General features: G+C 39.9%; 1 protein-coding gene across 4 annotated transcripts in view; it reads left to right on the forward strand.

The window, feature by feature from the left end:
- The window catches only part of LOC148644601 (ankyrin repeat domain-containing protein SOWAHC), a 131,095-nt gene that overhangs the window by 15,267 nt on the left and 103,371 nt on the right, over positions 1–12,457 (forward strand). For all 4 annotated transcript variants that reach the window (XM_088613997.1, XM_088613998.1, XM_088614000.1 and 1 more), the window contains exon 3: positions 1,182–1,421. In XM_088613997.1, the coding sequence (XP_088470123.1) occupies positions 1,182–1,421 (240 nt within the window). The remainder of the gene's footprint in view (positions 1–1,181; positions 1,422–12,457) is intronic.

Raw genomic sequence — 12,457 nt, forward strand, 5'->3', positions numbered from 1 at the left:
TAAATTTTCCAAGCCGTATGCAAACGGAGGAGAGGGGAAGAGAGTGAAAGTCTGACCTTGCGGGCCTGAGCCGAGATTGCAAACCTATACTGACTGATAATTCCCAGCCCCTGGTGTTTCCAGTTACTCTGCTAAATAACATGTAGCCAGCCTGCTTTGAAGTCTTGTATATGTAAGTTAATTAGACAACATTTAATTTGGCCTAACATTTGTGTCAGTTTTGCGAAGGCGAGGCTCTGTAATTAGGCAGCACGGATCAGGTTTCTGTCAGACTTAGAAGTAACCTCTCACTCTCATGTAATGCCAAATTCTACAGTGCAGTGTTACACTAAGTGCGTTGAATTTCCTACTGTCTTTACGCATGAATTGTAACAAAGCCTGCCCTGCGCTATATCGCTGACAGTAAAATGAATCATTCACACAAATGTGAAGGCAGCTGAGTTGCCCGTAGTTAAGAGAGGGAAAGAAAATGCCTGTCACCGAGTACAGTAATTTAATTTGAATAAGCTATAGAAATGTGCTGCTTTGTGCATGCAGGAGTTGGCTAGTGCAATTTACGGCAAATATTTGACACTGAAATTTAACAGCAAAGACGTCTGTTTTTTAACACGAGGGCCCAGACACACGCACACGCGCAATTACAAGCCTGTTCACACCCATTTAATCAAATGTGATCTATTTTCTTTTTGGGGGCAGCAGGGCACACTGTCGCAGTCAATAAAGGCAACATCGGGTTCGACAGCGCCCCAAGAAAGGCAAGGAGAGGCCTTGCAGCTCATCTCACTTGGGTTTTAGCCTCTGATCGACGTGAGGCCCCTCCAGCAGGCCTTCTCTCGAAAGATGTTGTGCGATAAAGGTCACACAAGCGCAGCAAATGGCGTTTGCGCCTCTGCTCCCTGGCGGAGACCAAAACTCGTCGGGCTGCCGTTGTTTGATCTTCTGGACTGTAACTGGAGTTAGAAGAAAGGAAATGGGAAAAACGGAGTTAAAATAAGAGGTCGGAAAATCCTTAGCGTGGGACTGGGTGTTTGGTCTTCACACTGTGTTTTCTTTTGTCCCCGTGTTTCTGGACAAGGGATGCGGTTTGCCATGGCTGGTGAGGAGGAGGAGGAAGGGGGGAGGGAGACACACCGGTACCCGTACCTGTCCGTAACACCTGGACCCTTGTCGTTGCCATGCAGGGCGAGCCACGCGTGATCCTGAGGCCACCCTCCCACGGTAACCTCACCAGGGGCCAGGGATGCGATCCGGAGGCTTTCATCAGCCTTGATTTCCCAGACGAGGACGGAGAGCTCCCGGCTCTGTGGGACCCTGGGTCTCCGGACCCAGCAGGCCAAAGCGGAGGAGAAAAGCAGGAAGGAGATGAAAAAGATGACAGAAGCAGCTGCATTCCAGAAGTAGTGATCACACAGGCAGATGAGGTGGGTGATAGACAATACCTGATGTAAAATTCCCTCTCATCTCTCCTGATTTGTATTCAGAGATTTCATCTGATATATGCTACACTTGTACTCACACTGCATAGTTCTTTCTAATGAACCCTTTTGTTTTCTCAACTTGCATGTAGCTCTTTCTTCCTAAAATATTTGCTGGCTTTGTTCTCCCTCTAAAAGATGTCTCTGATCACTTTAAAGTCAAAGCTTTCCTGCCAGGATGTTTTTTTCCTAATCTCTCCTAATTCTGGATCATCATATTTATTTCTTCAAATTTTAATGGAATGTTTTTTTCCTGTCGGTATGCTGCATACCAAAGTATGCTGTACCCCTTCATGTGCTTTATTCATCAAAAGCTGAAGGAATAATGACATTTCTGAATATTAGATATGAAGTAGATATTTCTGTATTATTAATCATATAATAAAGAGCAGAATATGGTCAGGGCCCTTTTTAATCCAAATCTTTAGAAAAAAAAACAATTCACTATTCATGTGTACAGCGCATGTGAAGATATTGAGTTGTGCCTGTGGTTGAGGAATTGGAATAAAAAGGGCATTTTTTATCCCCAACAAAGTATTTGATGATACAAAAAGAACTGGAGGTGGATCATTTCGTTTTACAGTATTGAGACAGAAACTCTATACTGTACGTTTCTTCTTTTCAGGTGTTGTGTCAATGCATTTGAAACTTACACTAAACACTTAAAAGCTGAAATAATCTTTCAGAGAAATACTCAGAACCAAACAGACTTTTTTTTACTTTAACTACCACTTAAGAGGAATGAAATGTATGCATGCCTGAATCCCTCACTGTGGGATGGATTTAAACATGCATATAACTGAGTGTGTGTCATTGTATTTATTTGGGAATTGTTTGACAAAACTGGTTAACATGACGTCTGCAGCACAAACTAATACAAAGAGGCCTTTTATATCGCTAAAGCACATATTGCATGTTGTTCAGGTGTTACATTGGAAGTGATATTACAGCCCTCCAGGGTTCTTACTGTGAAAGGGTCTTTGATATCTTTAAAAGTGATCCAAGTTAAGTAAATAAAGAATAAAAGCTTGCCTTTTAGTGCTGGTAAATTTTACACATATTGGAATTATGATGATAAGTTTAACAAACAATATGGTCTGTTCATGAACGCTTATGCACCTGAAAAGGGAAAACAGCGGGAGTTTTGCATCTTCAAATGCAGCATGAAATGGCTGTTTCTGTCTGCTGGCACTGGACCTCTGAGTACGAGACCAAGCACCTGAATATAAATGAAGAGATTCTGAAAGGCATGGTGGATTTTTTTTGCTTTGCTTTTCCGAGCAGGAATTAAAGCTATCTGATCGGCGCGTATTAGAAATACGAGCTACGAGTGAGTAAACTTTGCAGGCTGCAGCTTACAGCAGCTCCTTGCTCTGGTCCCATCCGTTGCAAAGGCGATGATACTAGTTGAGCACAGTGATTGATGGGGGGCAGACACCACTGGCAGGAATGAGCTGTGCTTTGAAGTTTTCTAAAGGGAAGTAAATTGATATATCAGTTTAAGCCCGGGACCCTATTAAAGCAGCTTCTGCCAGGTTAATGCAATAGCCTCTGCTTTACCTCTTCATTCGGGATGGCCCTAGTTCTTAACTTGCACACAGTGGTCTCATTTTATTTCTTTATTGGTAATGTTCCTCTCAATCAGTAAATCTGATGGAAAGTAAATCACGGTAGCAACGACTGCAGTATCGGTCTTCATGAGTGATTTAGGGCTTGTGTGAAAACATTTGCCACCAGACATAGATTCTTGTGGTATTAAGTGAGGATTTTTGGGTTTAAATCATAGGGGCTCGTTCAATCTCCAAGTAAACTCCAGACTATTCCCAGGGCCCTGCAGTGAGCTGCTTTCAGAGCACTGAGAAGAAATATGTACAGGGATGTGTTTCACGAGATTATGTTGCCTTTTTTTGTTATTTTCCCTACTCAACAAGCTGCGCAATTTCACAAGCATTTCAGCATATTTATCGGCATATTTCATTCATGTGATTTCAATAAGGAGAAACTGCGTTTTTTTCCCCCACTATTCCCAAAGACATAATAGTCCTCGTAGTCAGCTGATGTTTCTACAGCTCCACGGGCACTGTGCTGGGGCTTTTCAGCACCCCGGCTGTGAGCTCCAACAGGAGCTGGGGTCAGGCTGCCTCATGGTGTGGGAGACCTGGATCAGGCCCAGGCAGACGCGCTGCTCACCTGTCTCCTATGGGCTCCTGGATCCACAATCCTGAGAGACATTTCTCAAGCAGCAAAGTGCGACTTTGTTTCTGCTAGGCCGATGCAAGTTGACGTTTTCTCTTTTTCTCTCTCTCTTTGATATTTTTTTTTGAACTGAAGGAATTCACTCCAGGCACCACTACTTAAAATACATGAAATATGTGTAATGAGGTAAAAATGGCTATGAAAACAATCCCTTAGCAACAGACCACACAACAAGACATGTGCTTGCAGGGACGTATATAACCTATGCAGATTCTCTGATTTTGTTTATCATCTTTGATACGATTTTACAACACCTTCCCTCAAAGAATGTTTCAGAAAGTTCCTTTGAAGTTTCTTTTACTGAACCATTAATATTCTAAAACTGGCTGCATCTTCATAATACTGTTTGCTTTGTTGGAGATGCTACTTGACATTCATATTTTAACATCTCAAGCAGGGCTGGTGTAAATGACAAAATAGTGCTTATTGCATGTAAATATGAAATGGAAAAGACAGAAAAGTCACTAAAACTAATGGAAACTTAGAGTTATATGCTTGTTAAATTTTAATGCATTATATCTGAACCATCTAAAGCCATAGATTACAAGATTTGCGCCAGTCTTTAGATCTAGGTCAGCTAAGGGAAAGGAAGGGGCATCTTTTTAATGTTCCACTTTCACACTCGCTTTCCTGTTCTCCAGTGTGTGAAATTCTTGATCCCCCTTCGTGTGTAAACAAGAGAATAAGGTGTTCTCAGCTCCACGCTAATTCCATAAAAAAATGATGAAGGCTCCGAGATCGTATTGCACAGCCTGAATGGGGCACTTTTGCCTGATTGGAAATGTGTTAAAACCAAATCCGCACAACAGTGTTTTGTATTTCATTCTAAAACTTCTGAAACCTCTTTAACTGCTCTGTGTTGTGTAAAAACAGGGGAGGAATAGTCTTAACTGATCTAATAGTGGGGAAAAAAAAAAAAAACGGTTCAAGTGTTGTTTCCAGAAATAAATCTCATTCAAGATAGAATCAGACTTTCCAGATCCAATCTCTACTGGTCTACCAGTGTTTGCAAACAAACACAGGCTGATGTTTTGCTCTAGGACGAGCACTGACTCTGTAGATGGATGTGCTTTATGAAAAGTGTCCGGAGCCCAAAATGTTCTCTGGTCAGGCCTGGTGAACTGGTCGGCATCCATTAATTGGTCTACACAGGGAGTGTGTGGACTGTCATCTGTTTTTTTTTTATCTACAAAGGTAGGCCTGGAATTTCTATAGTTTGTATTGTTTGGGATTTTTCTTCGTGCGAACAGGCGAGAGCGCCTCCGAAACCGTGTCCTTCTCACACTGCTGCCCCGGCCTTCTGGTGCGAAGCCATTGTTTCGCCTGCCTTTGTCTTTGTCTCAGCGCCTCTCGAGAAAAGGATTTCTTTTGAACAAACACTAGTTTTAAATGGAAGAACCGATTTCCCTTGCTAATGTAACATCACATGATCCGCTGAGGATCAGGCGGGAAGCGAAATCAACACTTTCACTGATTAAAACTTTGTACTCTTTGCTTCAGACGTCAGAACGGCATCTGGGTGTCCTCCACTTGGCTATGGCTTTTTCCGGAGCGCAGATTTTGTCTGCAACTTTATCTTCAGTAGCGATCGTCCAAAAATGAGACTTTTTAAAGATGATGTGACTTCTCTCTGCTGTGAGATATGTCCTATAGGTTGGCTTCCTCTTTTTTTCTGAGTACAAAAGGGATTCAATTTACAGTAACCACAAACATCGATTGAGAAACCACACTTAATTTTGAGCTGGAGATGCTCCAATTTATGGATCCAGACTAGCAGCTCATTACATCTCTCCGGTATTTGAGTTTGTGTTGTTACAGCACCTGGGCGATAATTTAGATTTATTGTTCCATCTGATGGTGATTATGAAAATTTAGGACATTGTTGTTGTTTTTTTTTTTTGTCTTGTTGTGCAATAAAGCCGCCTCCACCCCTGGCATGCTCTGTGGCGACTGGAGCAGCGGTGTGGTGTGGATGCTTTACAGATTTGCTGAAAACTGTTTTTTTTTGGGATGTTCCCATGCCCCACCCTGCCCCCGCCCTGGGCTAGTCACACACGCACCACACAGAATTCACCGAAGCTCACGCATGCAAAAACTCGCGGGTCCCCAGCTTTATGTGTGCTCTGACCTGCAAAACCTTACTAAACACCCTTCTATCGTTCAGGGCTGTACGTTTAAAATTCATATGCATTTCACTAAGGGTGCGTAAAGGAATGCATAAGCAGAATGCAGCTCTGATGGGAAGATCCAATGTTCAGTGAAGCCTTTCGCATATATATAGAATTTTGAATATCTAAACCATTATTTAGCATCCAAATCAGTTCTGCTTGTCTGGCTGATGGACAATTTCTGCGTGACCCTAGCCTCTTTGCATGTGACCTATACTGTCTAGATGCTTGCATATTATTTAAATGTTCACTTTGTTGTTCTTTTTTATTCTTTTTTTTTTTTTTACTCCTTTGGCAAGCGTTAAAATATATATGATTATATAAATATACGGAACATATACATGTGTGTGTTTGTAAAATTGAAAAACGCAACCTGACTTTGATGTCTGGCTCCTTTAACTGAAAATTACCTGAGGAATTATTTTGTGCTACTGTAGATTTACAATCGGTGTTCTCCCATCAGTATCCCAGACATTTTACTCCATTTTTTTATAAACAACTTCACTCCTAAGCAGCCTTCTAATCTTCTGTTGTTTGTCTATTTACTTGCTTGCAATTGTCATAAATGTATTGGATTTTCTGGGACATATTCCTTTTTAGCATAACAATGCTCACATTTCCCCTTACTTCATTTTAACTAACAGTGTTAGACTTGGTTCCCTTTTGGTTGTCGTTAGTATCAATTTAATTTTTACTAATATTCTGACAGACACACTCGGAACCATATTTTTTTCTTTTTCATAGATTTCGGTAGCTTCTTTCTATGAGCCGATGGTCGCACATTTTGATAATAAACGTGAGGGGTACCCCAACATGGGATGGGAGCAACAAATACCTGGTTGTTGAACAGGGTTCACATTACCCCAATATTTATAGTATTTGCTGTACTGCAAATAAAATATATCAAATTGCATCCACTTGTCTTCTGTACATCAATGACAGAATCCGAGGCCACAAAGGGCAGTGCTGTCTTTTAAAGCAAAAAAAAAAGGAATTGGGTTCACTGCACAGTAAGTGTAACTGTATGCAGTAAGTATACCGTGCCGGCACTTTATTTTTTATTCAGTTTGTTTATTAATGTGCAAATGAGCCAGGGCCTCTTCCTACCCTGTACAGTGTATGCACAGAAGCACGGGTGTTTAAGGTGAGGATTTACAAATCAGTCTGCAGGGATTTAAGCCATAAAAACTCCACTGGGGATCCTATATGAGAATTTAATTCTCTGGCAAGTATGTCTGTGATAGACTCCATTACTCGTCTTGGAATGTACATGTTTACTGATCTGTACCCATTTTCAAATAAGTTTGTGGAGTACCTTTACCTGCTCATAGGAAGTGTATTCAAAAGAAATTGGGTTTATAGATGGGGAATTCTAAAGATACTGATATCATGCATAAAGTTATTTGACTCACAGAGGCATCCAAATAAGCAAATCTAAGGATGAAGATACCTAGGAACTAATATGAATGCAAATAGGATTAGAAGCCTGCATTAGTGCCCGATATGCAATTTACAGTGCTTAGTGTTTGGCTGGGTTTAGAGTATGTGGGAGAATGCACCTTACTGGAAAGTGGCAGATATTAATCCAGTGTGAAAACATTCCAGGATACCGGTATTTTTAATCCAACTCCCTGCAGATTTTTATCAGTATTAACATCGTGGAGTTTTCTGGATCGTTAAGTCTGATATTTCGTACGGTATAGCAAACGTTGGAAATACCTTCTGCCAGCTTGGCTGTTATCATTGCAGGTGCTGGGAGGGGTGGTGTGTGCTTTAGTTATTGCAACACATCTCTTAATTTAATATGATATTACTTACTGTTTGTCCCCTGTAACATTCCCCACCCTACGCGGTCAGGACACATAGAAGACACAGCGCAGATTTAACAACGTTGTTGGTTTTCAAAACAATACAAATTAAGGGTTTCAAAATGGCTTGAACTGCCATGTGAACAATTAAAAGAATAAAAAGGTCTGAATTAAATTAATTAGGTTAATAAATTTAGCTTATTAAACAATAAAACAAAGGTTGCTTAGTTCTAAAATGAATCTGCTGGCAAGTGAAAAGGCCCATTTAAAGAAATATTTTCAGAACATGTTTGTATCCTGACTGTTGAGTCAAAAGCTGTTTTACTTTTTTTGTTGGGGGGAAAAAAAAGTTTGTGCAGCTTCCTGACTGCTGTTTCTCCATTTGCAGTCAAACAAAAAGGTCATCTCTTTTTTTTCCTCTTTAAGTTATGGGCACCTTCTTTAATGGCTTTTATTAAGCCACTTGAATTGGCTCCGGGTCTGGCTTCTCTCAATTTGTGAAAGTAAGAAAGCTCTGCTAAGTTGTAAATTAGGATCCCTTCATTAAACCCTTTTTTTTTTGCCTGTGGTCATAATTTATTTCATTTCACAGTGGTCATTTTGTTCCCCCCCCCCCCCCTTTGGAGGCCAAGTTTTTTCCTTGAGGGGGAAAAAAAACCCCAAACTATTCAAAACTCGAACAGGAACAAGAATGTCATAAGTACCATTCCTGAAAGCACAGAGACCATGTGACATCAGGAGTGACATACTCTTCTTCATGAAGTGCTTAATCAGGCTGGAGCTTGTCTGATTTGCTCAGATGTCAGCTTCCAAGTCGGACTGCCCTGTTTTTCTTAAAACTGCTACACCATGTGTGTTTCCAAATGTGAGTATTAGAAACGTACTGTAGTATGTATGCCTTCCACACCTTTGACTACCCTTCAGTAACTCTGGGGTATTTTGCAGCCTGTTTTTTTATTTTTTTATTCAGTGTATTCCCCAAACTGTCCATATCTCTACTAATTTGTCTCTGAGAAATATTTTGTGGGCTGCATTTCGTCTTTTTATATAGTGCATTGCTCTTTTGTGCGGTGGGGGTCTGGGGTTCTGGAATGTCTTAGTCACAGAGTTCAATAGATCTCCAGCAACAGAGTGACTGCAGTGCTTCTGTAGCTGAATTACGTTTTGAAGTATGTCCTTTATTATTATATTGAACGAGATGCTGACCCTACTGATCATGTAACACATAACATTCTGGGAGAAATCTGACACTGCTCAAGGGTTAAAACACTCCTGACAGCTGAAACTGTGCTTTCTCAGAGGCACGGACGAGAAGACTGCAAATTATTAGGTGCTTGTCAAGGACTTCAATAGAGCAAATTGTTAGATAAATGTATTTAAATGGATAATTACTCATTCCACCGTCATTTTCTACATTATGTTACACAAAGGACGCAAAGTGTGAATAGATTACTAGTATAATAATAATACAAAAAAAGAATGAATGTGTGTCCAAAAATTTAGTGGAAAATTGTAATACTGGGTATTATAAGATTTGCTGACATTGAAATATCTTTATTCTTTTTTTTCCCATTTCCAGCAGTACTGAAAGAACATCTTGTTGCCCTTCAGCATGTAAAATAGGCTTTAAATAAGATTTTTTTTTCCTTGTAGGATGACTGCATTTGGAGTTCCATTTGGGGCACAGTTTTTAAGTCATTTAAATGTTATTCCAGAGAAATAAGAAATTGTCTCATCAGTGAGGAAGCATCCCACTTGAAAAGATCTGGGAGGAGGAGACACCAGGAATTAATGGTATTTGGACTCTTCTCCTAGTGTTTGGTTTCCAATGTGGATTTCTACTGCAAAGCAAACATTGCATCTCATTTAAGCTCTTCTTTGTAAACGCTTTCCAAAGAAGGCAAACAAAAGCCCCCTGAAAGTATAATGAGTTAATTAACACAGTGTGGAAGACAATCAAAGCTGAGCTCAATAGAGTTTGTAACACTTAAGATTTCAGGTGAGACTCTGAGCTCATGGGAGCACAACTCTGTACGAATTAGTAATGAATAACACATGACCTACAAAACATGAAATAATAATAAACCCCGCTGGTGTTAGTCCTGTATAATTGGTAAATTAAAAGAACAATAAGACATTTTTTCAATATATGTAATTTAAGGGCAGGTATAAAAAACAGGTTGGAAAACAAAAGCACTTTTTTCTTTATTTTTTCCAATAAGATGACTCAACAGTGAGACAACAAAGAGTTGTCCTATTACTTCATATTCCAAGAGGCCAGCTGTTCCTAAATGCCCCTTTCAATTAAGAATTTGAAAGCTTACACTTATGAGTGATTTAAAGATGTTTTCTCGTTCTTTTACGAGTTCATTGAAGCTTAAAAGGACTAAGAATGGCCGCTACAATAACATTTCAGAACATATTTCAAGAAATGGGAATTTTCAGAGAACATCATAAAGAGCAGGCCTTATTTCTTTCCATAAATGAATTGGTTCTCTTGGCTGTGGAGGACAACTGTGAAATACTGCAAACTGGAACCTTTGTACTCTGTCCTAATTGGTGTCACCTGTTGGTCAGTCTGACTTTGATACACAGACCCAGCAACAACGTCATCGGAAAGGAAGTCTTTAGAAGACTCCGTACTGGTCAGTTCTTTTATGATTATCACAACATCTGTGAGTACAATGGCCTGGTTTAATCTGGGACTGCTGGTTTATGTTAAAACCTAAAAATAGTGTTTGTCTTCAGAAGCTATGCTATGGGCAGCCAGGAAGTGCTTTGATTTCTCTTTCCTTACCAAGTTTATTAGAATATTAGAGTGGGATTTATAAAAGCTGTGTGAATCTGGCGTCCAGGTGGAAGTTCTCTCATACTGTACAGTGAGGAAATAAAATACAATCTCAGATTTTTGTTTCTAGAATTTACAACTGCTACCATATTGAAAACTGCAAGTTCTCAGTGTAGTCTTTAAAAATGTTTTAAGTGCACGTGAAAACCAGGTTTACAGTTCCAAAAACACAAATGGATTCTGTTGTAAGGTGGTTGCACATTAAGATACCTTCCCCAAGTTCCCTTCTCACTTCAAACCTCAGATCAGAGTTTTTGCTAACATGGATTCACAAGGTCAAGAAGGCTGATGTGTGTATCTGTCAGGCACTGCAGGCCTACAGAGCCTGACGGCTGTCTATGAAAATAATAGCCTGCAGTAAATTAGTCAAGTCTAATCACATACCAGGACATCCAGCTAATAAAAAATGATGAAATGTCATCTTATGATCCAACTTTTCCTAGTCAGTGCAGTGCAACTCTCCTACAGTTACGTAGGAATGACTTTTCTGTAGAGATGCTGTAACTACAGCATGTAAAATGGTTTCAGCACTGAACTCCCATTTTAAATTGTGTTATTTTTTCCCTAGTATTATCCCAGGCACAAATTGCCTAATCGAAGGGCTGATAATGGTTTTATGCCTATTATTTTTTTTTTTTGATGTCACGGCAGTTTTGATTGCATGACTGTAGTCCTAGCTGGCAGCCAGTTTGGTATCCTATGCATTCTGTAGTTCTACAGGCTAATTAAAGGATAAGTGAAGCCACTGAACTAAACAGCAGACAAATCAGTGCTGTGAAAGAAGTTTGGATCCCTTTGCATAATTAGAAGCACGGCAATGCTGTCGTGTCTTCAGATAGAGCTGGTGCTGTTTATAAAGAAATGTATCATTAAATTCATAGTGTCTTTAGCTCAGGAAGCATGGGGCTCTGTTGTCTATTACAGTTTAAATGAGCACATGCACACTGTTCTGTGTAGTATACAGCATGAGCATATGTAGCATGCGTGTGTATGTACTGTGTGTGTATTTATTCACCTATACATGCCATTGATATGTGGCCAGATGTGGTTTGTGGGTCTGGAGCAACCTACACAGCCATGTTGTCAAAGTCAATACCCTGGCTTCTTTCAAGAAATGGATGGCTGATTATCCGCAGATCAATTAGCTGGTAGTTGGGCCAGACGGCCTGCTCTAATTTGTGGCCTTTCTTGTGCTCTCATGGTACTCAGACATTCTTCAGCTGATGCATCCCAATGCGAACTGTTCTTCTTCTTATTTCTGGAACCGATTCCAGCTGCAGCACGTCCAGACACACACTGGATGGTGCAATCAGCTGCGCTGTCCAATTTGTATTTTAATATACAATTTTTTTTTAATCCATTTTTTTAATTTTGGATTTTAAAGCGATATGAAGTGCTTACTCTGAGAGGTCAGATTTAAAAAAAAACCAACGACAGATATTTGCCAATAATAAAAAAAAAAGCAGTGTACAAATAAATTTGTGCTTTTTGCAATTGTCTGATTCTTTAATTCAGTTTTCACCTGTATACGGCACAGAGCGCTTTAGTTCCTTACCATATACAAAAGAACAAATGTAATTTGAACCCTTATGTACCCTTATGGTGTACAAACAATGTATTTGGAGATTGTACAGTTCTGGCTTTCATGATTTCCATCTCTAAATACATGGGTTTATTTTTAAGTACGCGAGGTTAATTGCGAGACAAGGAAGCAGCCTGGAAAGAGGATATGTTACCCGTTTATGTGTTTTTCTCATAAGGCTCTGCTTACCGAGCACACACTGAATAACTTTCATGTACACTTGGACTTTTCCCCTTGTGGGTAATTTATCAGCTCCTTTGAGATGAGAGCTACGTTAACTGTCTCGCGTTTAAAACATTGTATTTCCTCTTCGCCTTTTC

The sequence above is a fragment of the Lepisosteus platostomus genome, chromosome 20, assembly GCF_059453375.1.
Source record: "Lepisosteus platostomus isolate fLepPlt1 chromosome 20, fLepPlt1.hap1, whole genome shotgun sequence".
In the NCBI taxonomy this organism is placed as follows: Eukaryota; Metazoa; Chordata; class Actinopteri; order Semionotiformes; family Lepisosteidae; genus Lepisosteus; species Lepisosteus platostomus.